Source organism: Doryrhamphus excisus, chromosome 4 (genome assembly GCF_030265055.1).
Source record: "Doryrhamphus excisus isolate RoL2022-K1 chromosome 4, RoL_Dexc_1.0, whole genome shotgun sequence".
Classification (NCBI taxonomy): Eukaryota; Metazoa; Chordata; class Actinopteri; order Syngnathiformes; family Syngnathidae; genus Doryrhamphus; species Doryrhamphus excisus.
Genome location: NC_080469.1, coordinates 14,936,550 through 14,951,387, shown reverse-complemented (window position 1 = coordinate 14,951,387; position 14,838 = coordinate 14,936,550). Strand labels below are relative to the sequence as shown.

Here is a 14,838-nt window from a genome sequence, read left to right as displayed (position 1 = left end):
CATAACGCTTCAATCATTTGGAAAAACTGCTGTCAGTGGAGATTGGTAGAAAATTTTCATTACCTTGTCGAAACAAATAGTATTAATTTAAAACAAAATATAACAATATTTGGATCTCCTGGTTTGTACATGTTCTTAAAATCACCCCAATTCCACCCTAACCCCCTTCAGAGCGCCCCTGGCTGTTGCTAAGCAGACGACAACAAACCCATCACATAAACTCAAAGCAGACACTACAGTTTTTGTTGCTCGCTCACCAATGAGAAGCAAAGAAGAAGAAGACTGGAGATGTTTGATGTTTGAATTCTTCACAACAAGCTTCACTGCTGGGTTGCATCCAAATGACCGTGTGTTTGATTACAAGTATCTTCAATCTGCGGTTGTACCGGTGGAGATGCCGATTGCATCTGGAGCATCAGGCCGAGTGGATGGACTGAAAATCAGCAGGAGCTGTGACTCCTATCTGCAACGGTGGGAATGTTACTGATGAGGTTGCATTAGTAGAGCATTGATAGCTGTGATGCCTTTACTGTTACTTCTAATGTGTGGCTAAATTGACAGTTTTTTTGTTGCAGAAACATGACTTTTTAGAGCCTGTGTAATGTTTTTAATCATTAGTCATCATTATCATTATTCTTGCTAATCTTGCACTACTAGCTTCATCCTGAACGGGGTGGGAGGGCATGGTTGAGGTAGAAGGTGATTGTCGTCCTTCTGTAAAGAGGAAAAAAAGTAAAAAGTTTTTTTTGACAGCTTCAGAGCAGCAAGTCAAATGGAATAATTTTTATGCTCTGCTGAATGAATGAATGTGACTACCAAAATGGCAAATTACGTAGCCAAGCTCACCAGGATGTGATCAGACTTTTACAACAAAGTACCAGTCTTTCCTGGAGAGGGATGTAGGGCACATGCACTTTATATACAAATAAAAAGCTTAACCCAAATGTTTTTCAATTTAAATATATATATATAAATAGGACTAAGACATGTGTGAAAACAATTTGATAGCCTTTTTTTTAAACCCAAACCGTGATAGGTGGAGTCACCAGCCAATTGGAGGGTTCACAAACACCATTCACATTCATAAGCAAAAAACCCATTACACATCCTGTACCTTTTATCACCTTTTTGAACGCAGCATGAATGACTCATTGTCACTGTTCATCATATTTGCAGGTATTTGGAGCAGAGGAAGAAAAACAAAAGTAACGTAACAGAGGTAAGAGATGTCAATCACGTAAACTTGTCCATATATGTATATATTTTTTTAAATACATTTGTTTTGTACAGGACACCGACGACAGCACGGATCGCCCTAGTAAGTCGAATTAGCATCTGTGTTGGAATTAATCTACTAGTGATAATAATCCTCACTGTTTTAAGGTGATGACGGCGACAAACAGCACAAAATGGGAGCCAGTGAGGACAAACCATCTCTTCGAGAGTCCACCAAAAAGTCACATTTGTGCGTTCTCCTTTAGAGCATTCAAGCGGTTAAGACTGTGTGTTATTTCAGTGCCAAATACTTTGGTACGACATAATATGTAATGGAGAATGTTCCAAATTGTCATTTATTCCCTTATCGGAATATTCTTCATGTATTTCTATTAAGTTTGTTTGTTTCGGCTCTTTTGCCAGATACAATTCATGTAAACTTTATTTAAAAAACAAAACAATGAGCAGCACATAAACAGTCAATAGAGCTATTCACGCATCCAGTGTTTGTATCCAATAGTTCTTCGGTCATCACTATACATGAAAGTCAACGTTTCGTCAGAGATGTCAATCACAACAGAAAATAGCAGCAGTACCCTTATTAAAGTTCACTATTGCACTTGTGGATCGGAGCCATTTCGCCTTTCACGGTTTGAAAAGTCCAGCTCACGAGGATATGACACTTTCAAGTGAAGAGCTTGTGTGGAAATCTCAGTCGCTGTTACTGCTGCTGTCGTCTCCCACCACCATGTTGCTGTACTGCTTCTGTTGCTGCTCTTTGAACGACTCCTTCACTTTGGCTCGCTTCAGGCCGCCATCCCTGCAGAGGGGCGGGTAAGAAACATTTTTTTCTGGGCCCTTAACACCCCCACCATGCACATCTCATTAACAGTCTTTATTTTCTCATTAGTGCGTCTTGCTGTGTTATACAGCTTGAGTACAACTGTGTTATTGAAGTTTTGTTTTTTTCTTAATCACAAAACGTCCTGTTTGCATCCTTAACTTGTTGACAAAATAGAAACCTGAACCACAAATCAGGTATGTCGCATGTCTATGATGTCATCAGTGGTTGACTCTCAAAAATGTTGACATGAACCACATTTTATAGTGCTACAATGATAGTTTTATACGCATAAATCTATTCTAAATGCCTATAAATGACAAATGAGATTGCTAAATGAACATTTTTTTACCTTCACTATAGACTTGACTGTTCCCAAAACGAAGGTATGGCTGCGAGAGCAACACCTTCCTCTTTTGTCACGAGGTCGTTTCTCACCTTCTTTATCAAAATGTTGGCACCTTTCTTTGGCTCCATTTTGGGTTACTGAGGTAGGAAACACCTCAGGTAGGAATTTAAGAAATAATACTACAGTGCCTTTGAAGAGGAAGGTGTTGATTTTGCTGCCATATTGTGTCTTAAGCTAGGGTAACTAGTTAGCTGTAGTTCATTTTGTTGTCTTCTTGAAAAGGAGGTGTGGTTCTATATTCACGTCAATACAGTAATTGCAGTGTGTGTTGTCCACTTAACCTAAAAGCGTTCAAAGTCCATCTTACCATTGTAGATCCACCAGTCCTCCCTGGTGAGCGATGGCAGACTTTACTCTGTTGGCAAACTGGACAGCATCTTCCCCATCCTGCCAGTTTTAAATTAAATCAACATCTCAGTCCAATGCCACGTGCGTGTGTTTGTACATTAGCGGCCAGGTTCAGGTGAGGACGTGCACGTGCACGTGCAGCTTGCGTGTCGTCACCAACGAGTAGGACAGACCTGTTGATGCATGGCCGGTAGATACCAGACATTGCAGACGAGGGCCCAGCTTGTCATCATTCTCAGCAGGTAGTTCACCATGCTGTACTTGGAACTGTTCCAGAAGGCATCACCAAACTTGGGATCGTACTAGGGGATGAATAGATGATAAAAAAAATCACTTTCTAGCTAGGTGCTGAAAGGGAATAGAAGTGTGGTTGAAAATACCTTTATGGCCACAGGATAAATTGTAGCTCCTATTTCAAAACTCCCCTTTTTAAACATCATGACAGATGTGTTATTGACGCAGGTTCCTGTGGAAACCAGAGAGCAACAGTGAGGTGGGAGTACAATCTTGCTGCACTTGTCATCACTCAAATCTACAAAAACAACCCTATTCTTGAGCGGAAATAGCAAGAACCCTCCCCCCTAAAAAAAATATAACTGACGTGTTTACTTACCCTCTGGAAATATCAATATTGGGAGTTTTTCTTTGTCATTGACGTGATCTTTCAACCTGAAGGCATAACGTAAAGGTCATGCTAGATCATATACCGCAGGGGTCTGAAGCTCATTTTAACTGAGGGCTGATGAAGGTATGGTCTGGGTGAGGCTCTCAACTGTGTATGGTTGACCATAACGGAATTATCAATAGCGTGAATATCATAGTTTGTATTTTGATGCATTCATATAGGGTAGCCTCCAGCTGACCCTAACGAGGGAGCAGTATAGAAAACAGGTGGAATTTTCGCAACATATTTTAACCAGAATACAAGCAGAAATGGTGCAAAAAGAATGATGCTGTTTTAGATTTGTATCCATCAGTGTAGATGCTGCGCCATTTAAGGATACACTTATTTCTTGTGGATGTAGTGTAATAAACACTATGTATTTTTAGACGTGCAATGACAGGCAGGACAATCCTGCACAGCTCACCGGGAAGGCCAAATGTATGCAACTGACCTTTTAGTCACTAGATGGCGATCTTTCATCTCAGCGCGCTCAAACCAAACATGGGGACAGGATCGAACCATTGCACGCTGGACGACCCCCATCAATCCTCCATGAACCTGACCCACCTGACACACACGTGATTCTTGTTAAATTCAATGACAAAACTGGTGGATTGCAAAAAGAAAGAGTTTCGCTTCCTACCATCGCATAGCAGCCATCATTGCAGAGTATCACAATATCAATAGGGGTGGTGTGATTGGCAACACAGATTCCTCCTTTTTGGGGTTTGTTTTCCCTGATCCATCAAAAGGAAAGGGTCTTACTTTACAATAAGGTACACAAAAATCAACCATTGTGTAGATATACAGTAAATACAGTCGTTACTCATGAGTAGTGGTTAGGGTTAGTTTAATTTTGTGTACATTATTCTTAAGTGTTACCAAGGAAAGCAGTGTAAGGACCAAAAAAAATGCGTGTATCATGTAGTGAGGAAGACCTGTTGTGATAGCGGATGGCGGCAGACAGCCCTCGAGCACAGATCCTGTAGCACATGACATGCACCCACTCGCTGAGCCAGAACTTCATCCTGAAAAGGATGACGCAAATGCAGAACATGGCCATGAAAACCAGGATAATGGATATGATAAGTCAGTCAGTATACTGTATAGTAGTTACAGTATAGTTTGCATGCAGCCACCTCCAGTTGGGAAGCAGTCCCACTGCAGATGTTCCAATGACCAGCCAGGTGAGGCCGATGCAGGCCAGAGTTATTCTAAGGAGAGAGCACAACACAAGGTTTGGAACACTGGGTGAGAGCCGACATACAATTTCTGAAAATACCACTGTTAAAAAGTCACCGTTGTGGTTATTTTGCTTCATTATTAGCTTGCATGAACACTCTCTGTACTCCTTATTTTCCCATCTATGGTGGCCTTGAAAAGTTGAAAAGAATTTGGCAAAGTGTCCTATTGTAATAGTTGAACTTGTTATTGGTTAATGAATTGTCAGTAATGCATTTCAGCTGGTCAGCTTAGCCAGGAGTGAAGAATTCATGTTGACAATATTCATTACCTTATGACAGGGGCATTCAAACCTTTGGGAGCCACGTTGATAACTTTTAATTGTGTAAAAAAATGCTAATACAATTCCCATACGCAAAGAAGTTGATTAAAAATGCTATTAGCATCAAAATTTCTACTTTTTCTCAAAATATTATTATGCTCTTTTGTTTCCTGTTTTTTTTTAGTAATGGTAATTTTGTGTTTTGGGCCAATGAAAAATTTGCCAAGGGCAGCACGTGGAACGCCAATGCCTTATGAGGTTATATGTGCAAATCCTGCTATCAATTATTATTATGTCACCACTTTATAATGTAGTGAGTGTTTTATGGTTTTTCTTGTTTACATTTGACATAATTTGGTGGTTAACATTTTGCGGCTTTTTAAAACACCTCTTCTTTTGTCCTTTAATGGGACCTAATATGCTCATTTTTCAACCCTTTGTATTGAGTTGTGGTGTCCTATACAGCAGCTACACATAACCCGCACAGACAACTTTATAGATTTTCCAGAATCTGCACCTATTCCTGCTGTATTTCCTTTGATTTGTGCTTCCTGACAAAATGGTCCGTTTTACTTTATTCCACCCACAGCCCGCCTCCGGGCATGTCCACTCCGCTGTGATTGGTCACACGCCCAAAGTGCTTCCTAACTACGAACTATATAAGGAAGTCGGCCCCTTCTTTGTGATGTCACAAAGGAGCGGTTTTACCACGCCTTTTCAAACCAAGCGTTTTGAGCCATTCCGAACTTCTTTTAGGGATCACTTCCAAATATGCAAACCTCATTATCTGAAACTTTGGCATTGTTTAAAACGATACTACAACATTGTAACTACATTTATTTGTCAGAAAAGTGGAAAAAGCATAATCGGTCCCCCCTCTTGCGGCCACCCCTGACCGTTCCCCGCGACTCCCCAGGGGGGACCGCTCCACTATTTGAGAAGCACTGCCCTCGAGAGACATTTGATTCTAAAAACATAATGTGTGTACCTGAGTGGTGCCAGGATACAGTATCTGACAAAGATGCCAAGGCCATAGACCAGAGTCAGTCTCAGACTGATGTATTGGAAATCATTGTTAGTACGGGTCAGTAGGTTCCATGACACCAGTTCCTCTGAAGAGAAGCGCTGCGTCACCTGTATTAAAAAGTTAAGGTGTATTACAATTTCATATTCATATGTATTAATAACAATGTCAAATAAGGTAAGATAGCGCACCTCATCCTCTACAATGCTCTCAATTCCTCTTCGGGTGAAAAAGAAACAATCGCTAAGTGTAAAATCGCCGCCTACTGTTGGTTTGGGTCGACTCCGTCTTAGTTCCTCTAGCTCTTTCTCCATAGATCCATCTTCCCTCTGAATGAGACCTGACACACACACACACAATAGTTCAAGATGACCAGCAACATACCTGCATTCAAAGTAAATTGTCTTAGCTAATCGATAAGCACAGGGGCAACTAAAATAGTTAATCTGGTTTCAACTTGACATTATCTGATAACACAGGGGGCAAAATCCAAGATTACACACAAACAGCTACTTTCAAATATCCAATCCAATGTGTTCATTTCTTTCTTATTTCTGCCGATTAAGCACCCGTTGCTTACTGTATATCGTGCGGCGGGTGCATTATGCAACAATAAATGCCACAGTGACACACTTTGCAGAAGCCACTTGATGCTGACATATTATTTAGTCTTGCAGTGTGTGATAAGGTATTGTGTAATTGCTTCTTGCAAGCAACTTCACCTTGTCGCCTGTCATATACGCCCTTACACACCCTACAGACACAGCAACCTGCGTTTAATGCATGAAACTTGTTGTTTGATGACTTTCAAAACGGGGTCATTGCAGCATGCTTGTCCAGACTTGAGTTTGATTTTGCAACCCAGCTGTCACTTAACCTCAATCTTTCACAATATGACATCCATGCACTTACCACTAGATGCAGGGGCTTTAAGTGTATGTTCATCGGTGCTTGCCTTCTGTAACTTTAGTGTAGCCCACTATAGAAAAATACACACTGTTAGACATGTTTTCACTGATTGTCGTGCACATACTGGAGGAATGAAAGTACTCTTACCTCCAAAGTTTTCACCAGAAGGTTCATGTAGGTCTCAGAGATGCCAAGTGAGAAGCCAAACATAGCAGGGATCACGATGAGGCTGACAATGAGACACAGCCATATCCTCACAGCCCAAATCACCACAACCCAGAAGTCCTCCATCTCCACCTTCTTCTCCTTTTCCCTGTTATTCCCTGTGTGAACACTCAACTGTGTCAGGAGGATCGTTCTCTATGGAGCTATGGTCATCATGCATGACGTCACTTCAGACAGCCACTCTACTAGACGAGCCATGTGAGCACGATCACATGATTCCACCCAGCGACAAAAAAGTACCAAACAACATTCATAGTAAAGTCAACAAGTTCTTAAAGGCGGCCTACCTGTGTGTGTCCCCTGCAGCAAACGGCGTCATTCTTGTGCAGCTACACTAACTCGTCTTGCTTCTCCTCAAGTGTGTTGCAAAGAGGCCACGCCCCTTTGAATAGTGGACCAAAGGTCAACAAAAGTTGTGTTCAAGAGCGCAACAAGAAGGGTGGCCTAGTTTATAGGTCTCCAGCAAATAAGTACTTTTAGCATTTGATTTAGAATGCTTTCCAAAAAGTAATAAGAGCGGAGTTCATTCAATTTAAAAACATTTTTTCGTGGTTGTGTACTCCATTGAACACTTCTTGCTCAACATGAACGTTGAGTGGCTCAATTCAAATGTCATATTATCGATACCAGGATACAAGGATCGTATCCGAAATGGATCGATACTAGCGAAATCGGATTAATATTTTTTAGTTCTACGTTGTTCACAAATACTGTGTATGTTGTTTAGTTTACTTGTTCATATTGTTGACGTTTATATATTCATGTGATGCTATATTGCTAAAAAAGTTGGGACACAATAGGTTTTAATGAGAGTGAACGATCAATATTATTAACATAAAAAATGAATGATTTCTCAGCGAGGTGAAAAACGTCACTTCCGTATCGCAAGGCATTGTGGGTGAACATTTTTACCTCGAGTGCGTGATCAAATGTACGTCTACGAAACCGCCATTTTGGAGCGGTATTGGCTAATATTTGTGACAGTATGCCTCAATACTGTGCAGCGTTGGGATGCGTGAATAAGCGCACAGCGGGCACAAAAGCCAAGAGAATCACATTCCACAAGTAAGTACAAACAATGGGAAGAATATAAAACAATGAAACGATATGTTTAGTAGAAATAAAATACGCGCTTCGTACGACCGATGTGCAGACTCAGAATAAGTCGTGATTGATGTGACTTTAAGCAAGTGCAGCAGTGTTTAAACGGTATCGGGAAATGGCCAACGTTTATTTCTTGCAACGCGCCCTTTTCGTTTATAACATGTGGTGTTCGGTTTTGCACTTGTATCTTGGTAATAAAAATCCACACCGGAATTCAGGTATGTGTTTTCAAATGGGCTGCATTTCACTTCTACAAAATTAAACGGAAACGGACTTTTGTGACGTTGCGGTAAACGGAAGTGGATTTCAGGAATTCAGTGATTGTACGTCAACATCGGCGCCATCTTGTCCCGGGCAGCCCGAGCTTTGTCAACGCATTCACTAAATATACAACACAGAGACGGTGTTTTATGATATCTCAAAGTCCATCTCGTCTGGATTAAAAAAACAAAATATACATAACAAACACGGCTACAACCCTGACTTTGTGGATGGACAGAAACAAAGATGCCCGACTCTTGTGCAGCATGGGGATGTACAAACCGACGCACAGCTCAAAGCAAATCTCAGGGAATTACATTTCACAGGTAAGACACCGAATTGTGTACATTAAATGGGAAACTATAGCTATGTAACCTTTATAAGAAGCCTTGTCAATGAAATCAGATAGCATTACAATGATTTACACAACCATACAAACACTTAACATGATATGTTATGGATGTGATCATGTGTTTAACCCCCCTGCAGATTTCCAAAAGAAAAGGAATTGAGGAGACAGTGGGAAGTGGCTGCAAGAAAGAAAGGTTTTTCTGCCACAAAGTCCTCCGTCCTGTGCAGTGAGCACTTCAAACCAGAGGACATTGACACTACGGGCCAGACAGTCAGGCTCAGAGAGGGAGCCAAACCATCTGTCTTCAGCTTCCGGCCTCCTCACCGAAAAGTGGGTGTCAGTCATTCCAAGAAGGTTGTTATTAAGTTATTTACAAGTATGTTTTTCCACCACATTAGCAGGTGTTTACCAGGACTACACAAACCTCCAAAAAAGCTCAAGAGAGCTTGAATGCGGAGTCTGAATGTTCATTGAATTTGCAGCAGACTGTACCACCATCGCCACCGCCACCAAATCCTGTAGTTGTAAGTATTTACCTTTTGTAATGACATAACTGAAATGCTAGTTTGTGTCACACAATGCTTATTCACTAAAGCCAGAGTATAGAAAACCGTTTACACCCTCTAAAATATGTTTTTTTTATTATAATTGGAGCCTTATAAGACATGAAATAACACCCCTATAGTTACCTCTCCATTGTTATTACCCAATATAGTTGACATAATTAGAGATAATAACATTAGCCAGTTGCATGTTCTCCCCAGTGCATGTGTGGGATTTCACCGGGTACTCCGGTTTCCTCCCACATTCCAAAAACATGCTAGGTTAATTGGCGACTCCAAATTGTCCATAGGTATGAATGTGAGTGTGAATGGTTGTTTGTCTATATTTGCCCTGTGATTGGCTGGCGACCAGTCCAGGGTGTACCCCGCCTCTCGCCCGATGACACCCCCTGCGACCCTCGTGAGGATAAGCGGTAGAAAATGAATGAATGAATGAGCATTAGCCAGTGTTATTATTCAGATTTTTATTGTTATTAGAATATAATTCAAACCTGCATGAAAAACATGTCATTTTCGGTGATCATGTTTGATGCTTGTGTGCCTCAAGATTACAGTTACATTACATTGCTGCCACCTAGTGACCGGTGTAAAATACTACAGAGCAGTGCATCTTTTAATGCATCTTCTGATTGCCTTATATTTGTATTTTAGTTTATTTAGCCACTTTTATGCTTGAAAATTTTTGAAAAAATAGTGGCCTTTTATAGTTGATGCTGGAATTAAGTGTTGCAGTGGTATGTCTGTCAAAAAACCCAAGGAAAAAGCAAAATACTTGCTGGGGTTGTTTGTCTTTAGAGGTTACACTATCCGTACTTCAACGACTTTCAATCAGAACTGTGCAGGCATATCAAATTTTTCACGCGATGATTGTTGTTTGCTGCCTAAAAAAGTAATTTTCAAATAATTTTGTAGGATCACTGCTATGCTCTGCCCGCTTCTCCCGCCAGTCTAAAGGCCAGACTGACTGAAGCCTTAGCTAGGGTGGAGAGTCTGGAGCGCAAGTTGAGGAATGTGAAGGACAGAGAACGGAGGGCGAAGAACACTGTGTTCGGTCTTCTGGAGGATCTGAGGGGCAAAAACCTTATCAATGAAGAACTTCAAGAGAAGTTGCACTCCTACTCAGGTGAAACGACAATTCCATCATTAAGCATTATTCCACAACAGTACACTGCTCACATTTTCATTATATCTTCTTTTTTAAACTTAGATATACTTTTACAGTAGTCTGTGTGCAGCTTTTATCACTATACATTTGTTATTCACTGAAAATGACTCAATAGACAGCTATTAGTGTCTTAATCGCTGGCAACTCGCTCGCCATTTGCTATCCAAGCCCTGCCTTAATTCCATGCCTTTGGGCATGGAATTCACCAGACACCAATGTGGATTTCAAACAAATGAAGTAGACGTCAGAAGTGTCATTTACTTTTGTCGTGTGCGACGTTATTCTTTTCTAATTTTCTCCACTTCCGGAACTACTACTTCTCCGCTTCTGTCCAACCTCGTGAATTAGTGACCCCTGCGGTAAAACATGTTACTTCACATCACCAGCATATTCTTGACTATTGTATAACCATATTTAAATTAACTAACCACACAAAATGTATACAACCAGTGTTACAGAGGTTGTTACTAGAATCCTCTTCTACTATTTCATGGCGACAACACTGGTGGAGCTGATTGATGCTTTACTGTGTGATGCTGCATTAGTGCTCAATGGGTTTCTAGAGACACACTAGGCCACTCCATCACCCTCACTTTCATCTTCCTCAGCAAGGCGCTACCCCTCTCTTGGGAAACTGCTTTTCTAACATGATAACAAACCCACCTTCAAGATGACCAGAGTACATTGTAGTACATGAATTTATGCCTCCGCCCAGTGAACCACAGCTCCCCGGTCCTACAGCACTCATGCAGCCACAGACCACCATGCCAGATTGCTGGCAATACACAATTATTTTGGTATTATAGGTAGGATTGCGTTTATTGTGTGTATAAAGCACAATCCTGCCTCGCGCACGGCCACTTTCATATTATAGAAATATTGTCACCTTTTAATCTCTCTGGATCAAATTTTCAGTGGATAGTAAATCTATACCTCTATACAAGCTGTACACCGACTACTCTAAAGTATATCCAAGTTTCATTTCTATAATATTCCCCCATTTGTAATGCTCTCTGAAATATGAGGGGCGTACTCACCATTGTTAGTTATTGTAGTTCCAAAGCACTTACATGAATGTGTCCAAATCAAACATTTCAGACCTTCCAGTCCACCTGTTGTCCAAAAAGGGAAGTGACTACACGAAAGACCAGAGGGAGTTTGCCCTCACTCTGCACCTGCATGGTCCGAAGGCTTATAATTACCTGAGAAAGTCTCTCCATCTTCAACTCCCGCATCCACACACACTGCAGAGGTATTTCATTTGGAATAATCTTTTTAAACAAACATAACATGAACTTTTAAATGTAAGTTTTTTTTTATTTTCAAAGGTGGATGAATTCTTTGGATGCCACACCTGACCGTGACTCAATGTCAGGAAGAAGTGAAGAAGAAGTAGAGGCTGTCGATGAAAGTGAGACTTTTAATGATGCAAAAGTTAATTCTGAAGACATTCAACATAGCTCTCTTACACAAAACATCATATTCTGTATAAAAGAAGTGAATGGAGCTGAAGAAGTGAATAAACCACTGTCAGAGGACAACACCGAAATAGTTTGAATCTGCAGTTGGTCCTAAGGCCAGCAGAGGGTAGTAAGAAGTTTTTTTTCTTTTTTTTTCTTTTTTTTTTTTTATAAATGCCCTGTAAAAATGTTAATAGACTATTTAGTTGTAGATACCATTGACATCACAAAGTTTTTTTGTACTACAGAATTAAAGTGAAGCTTGAATTTAAAACTACAAGCTTTTCCTTTGCTTTTAAACATATCTTTAGACCAAGGGTGTACAAACTTGCGTTCAAAGGATGCGTGGGCCATTTAAATACTAAAGAAGACGACTCATGTGCATTTAAAGACAGTACAACCTTAGCGTTGTGTTATGTTAGTATTAAACCCTATTATCACACCTTATTTTTTCCCCTTTGCTGCTAGGGTTTTATTTTTTTTTTATATAACCCAAACTACAACCACTATGTCTTTGACAAAGTCACTCCAAAGTCAACATGTTTGGAAAAATGACATTGTGCAGGTGTGCCTAATGTTCTGCTCTGTGAGCGTCTGCACATTTGACCCAAGAAGTGCTGACCTCAATGGTGCCTGTGTGATAAATTCTAATGAAATGCCCCAAAGCGCTCAGACGTGTTACTCACAACACAGGGCAGTCTTAATGAGGAATGCAGCCACAAGCTCTTTGTGGAGGAGGCGGGAGGAGGGGGATAAAAGCTTTCTCCGTCCCACCTAAGACGAACAAAAGCTCCTGATTATTTTCCAGGTTTAGATATTTCACAGTCTGCTGCACATTACTGTAACGGGGTGGGCGATTGGGTAATGTATGTGGGAACGATAGAAGGGCAGAGTTAAATAAGATGATTCCAAGCTGAGTTTTGAATGACAGTCATTTTCTGTTTATTGTTGGGTGGTATTTTATGATATACTGCTTAACCAGCAACATTTATAGGGGCAATTAATGAATAAATACACAAAAAACATACAAACGCAGCATTTCTGCTATTTTCAAGTCAGGTGTTTTGATTGTAGGCTGCACGGCGCCGAGTGGTTAGTGCACAGGCCACACAGCTAAGAGACCAATACCACCCTCGGCCATCTCTGTGTGGAGTTTGCATGTTCTCCCCGTGCATGCGTGGGTACTCCGGTTTCCTCCCACATTCCAAAAACATGCTAGGTTAATTGGCGACCCCAAATTGTCCATAGGTATGAATTTTAGTGTGAATGGTTGTTTGTCTATATGTGCCCTGTGATTGGCTGGCGAACAGTCCAGGGTGTACCCCGCCTCTCACCCTGGGACAGCTGGGATAGGCTCCAGCACCCCTGCGACGCTTGTGAGGATAAGCAGTAGAAAATGAATGAATGTTTTGATTGAGCTTTTGCATTGGATCAATTTGTGAAGCTTATTGTAAATTTTAATCAGGTTTGTTGTTGCTGTTGCTGTACTTTATATAGACGGGATAGAAGAGGTCAAGAGATAAACTCAGCAATTTCCTTAAGTATCATATTTACAAAGTACATGACAACCTCTGCCCCATCTTTATGTCCAACCAAAGGAGTACCGTCCTCCTTTATTTGAACTTGTTGATTCCCACATTAAAACACATATGACAATATAACCTGTGGTCACCTTAAATGGATACTTTACTCTATTGTACAATAGCCCACGCTCAAAGCTATTTCCTTTCTAATATAATATTGAATTTACTGTACAGTACAAAATATGTATCATTGGTCAAAATTCTCAAGCATGTGCCACAGAGACCCCGCAGTCCCTGTGTAGCCGTGGAATGAATAAACATTGGTCAGGAACTGCAGTTCAGCCCCAAATATACTGTAACATTTAAAGGGCCAGAGCACGTGTTTGCACTGAATTTATCTTTTGTTTGACTTTTTACTCTGAGAGAAAGCTGTGGTTTATATATTGTACAGAAATAGATGTCCAGAAAGAGTCTACTTACTCACATACTGTAGGAGTGGCAATAAGCTGATACTTGTGTCTAGATGTGCAGTGAGCTGGGTGGAAAGTGACCAGGGGTGGCCACAGCTGCCTATATATTTATATGTATAAACAGATGAAATCCCTCATATAGCTTTAGTTTATTGGACTACATGGTAACCCCTTTGTACCTTCAATTGCATTCACCTACATTAGTGAGACAACATGACCCAGACAGGTGCACATTTTAACACAATGTCCCTGCAAACCCTATATACAGGACATATACAGTTTGGGCACTTGTGTATGCAGGTCAAGGGTCAATGAGCTTACCAAACACATTTTGTGTCCCAATAATGACTGTTAGAGGTATTCAAATCAATTAAAAAAAACAAGGGTGCCCAAATTTATGTACCCGCCTACTTTTGTTTAAATAATTATTGCACACTTTCTGTAAATCCGATATATGCTATATGATAATATTTCATACAGCACATAATTGAAAATGCTGTTTCCAACAACCAGTGATTTATACAGAAAACTCTTGAAAATTATCAGGGGTGCAGCTGCACGGGGAAAGAGCGGTTAGTGTGCAGGCCTCACAGCTAGGAGACCCAAGTTCAATTCCACCCTCAGCCATCTCTGTGTGGAGTTTGCATGTTCTCCCCGTGCATGCGTGGGTTTTCTCCGAGTACTCCGGTTTCCTCCCACATTCCAAAAACATGCTAGGTTAATTGGCCACTCCAAATTGTCCATAGGTATGAATCTGAAGACAGCTGGGATAGGCTCCAGCACCCCCGCGACCCTTGTGAG

The 14,838-nt window shown here is 40.8% G+C and overlaps 2 protein-coding genes across 4 annotated transcripts; one reads left to right on the top strand and one right to left on the bottom strand.

Moving 5' to 3' along the window:
- Nucleotides 1-1,090: 1,090 nt before the first annotated feature.
- On the bottom strand, nucleotides 1,091-7,563 carry agpat9l (1-acylglycerol-3-phosphate O-acyltransferase 9, like). Of its 2 annotated transcripts, XM_058071377.1 has the most exons (14): nucleotides 7,427-7,563; nucleotides 7,062-7,237; nucleotides 6,918-6,984; nucleotides 6,197-6,345; nucleotides 5,970-6,115; nucleotides 4,617-4,691; nucleotides 4,416-4,505; nucleotides 4,121-4,214; nucleotides 3,929-4,044; nucleotides 3,427-3,482; nucleotides 3,194-3,279; nucleotides 2,987-3,115; nucleotides 2,773-2,852; nucleotides 1,112-2,035 (listed from the first exon to the last, which is right to left on the bottom strand). In XM_058071377.1, the coding sequence occupies exons 2-14, from the start codon at nucleotides 7,203-7,205 to the stop codon at nucleotides 1,927-1,929; spliced, it is 1,341 nt and encodes a 446-aa protein (XP_057927360.1). In that variant the 5' UTR covers nucleotides 7,206-7,237; nucleotides 7,427-7,563; the 3' UTR covers nucleotides 1,112-1,926. The 2 variants fall into 2 exon arrangements, with proteins under 2 accessions (XP_057927361.1, XP_057927360.1); XM_058071378.1 differs by lacking the exons at nucleotides 6,197-6,345; nucleotides 6,918-6,984; nucleotides 7,062-7,237; nucleotides 7,427-7,563 and having other exon boundaries at nucleotides 1,091-2,035; nucleotides 4,595-4,691; nucleotides 5,970-6,017.
- Nucleotides 7,564-8,051: 488 nt separating this feature from the next.
- On the top strand, nucleotides 8,052-14,212 carry LOC131128486 (THAP domain-containing protein 6-like). Of its 2 annotated transcripts, none has more exons than XM_058071381.1 (6): nucleotides 8,052-8,204; nucleotides 8,994-9,186; nucleotides 9,255-9,380; nucleotides 10,332-10,542; nucleotides 11,683-11,836; nucleotides 11,913-14,212. In XM_058071381.1, exons 1-6 carry the CDS (start codon nucleotides 8,125-8,127, stop codon nucleotides 12,139-12,141), a joined length of 993 nt encoding a protein of 330 aa, XP_057927364.1. In that variant the 5' UTR covers nucleotides 8,052-8,124; the 3' UTR covers nucleotides 12,142-14,212. The 2 variants fall into 2 exon arrangements, with proteins under 2 accessions (XP_057927364.1, XP_057927363.1); XM_058071380.1 differs by lacking the exon at nucleotides 8,052-8,204 and adding an exon at nucleotides 8,239-8,830 and having other exon boundaries at nucleotides 11,913-14,207.
- The last annotated feature ends 626 nt before the right edge of the window (nucleotides 14,213-14,838 follow it).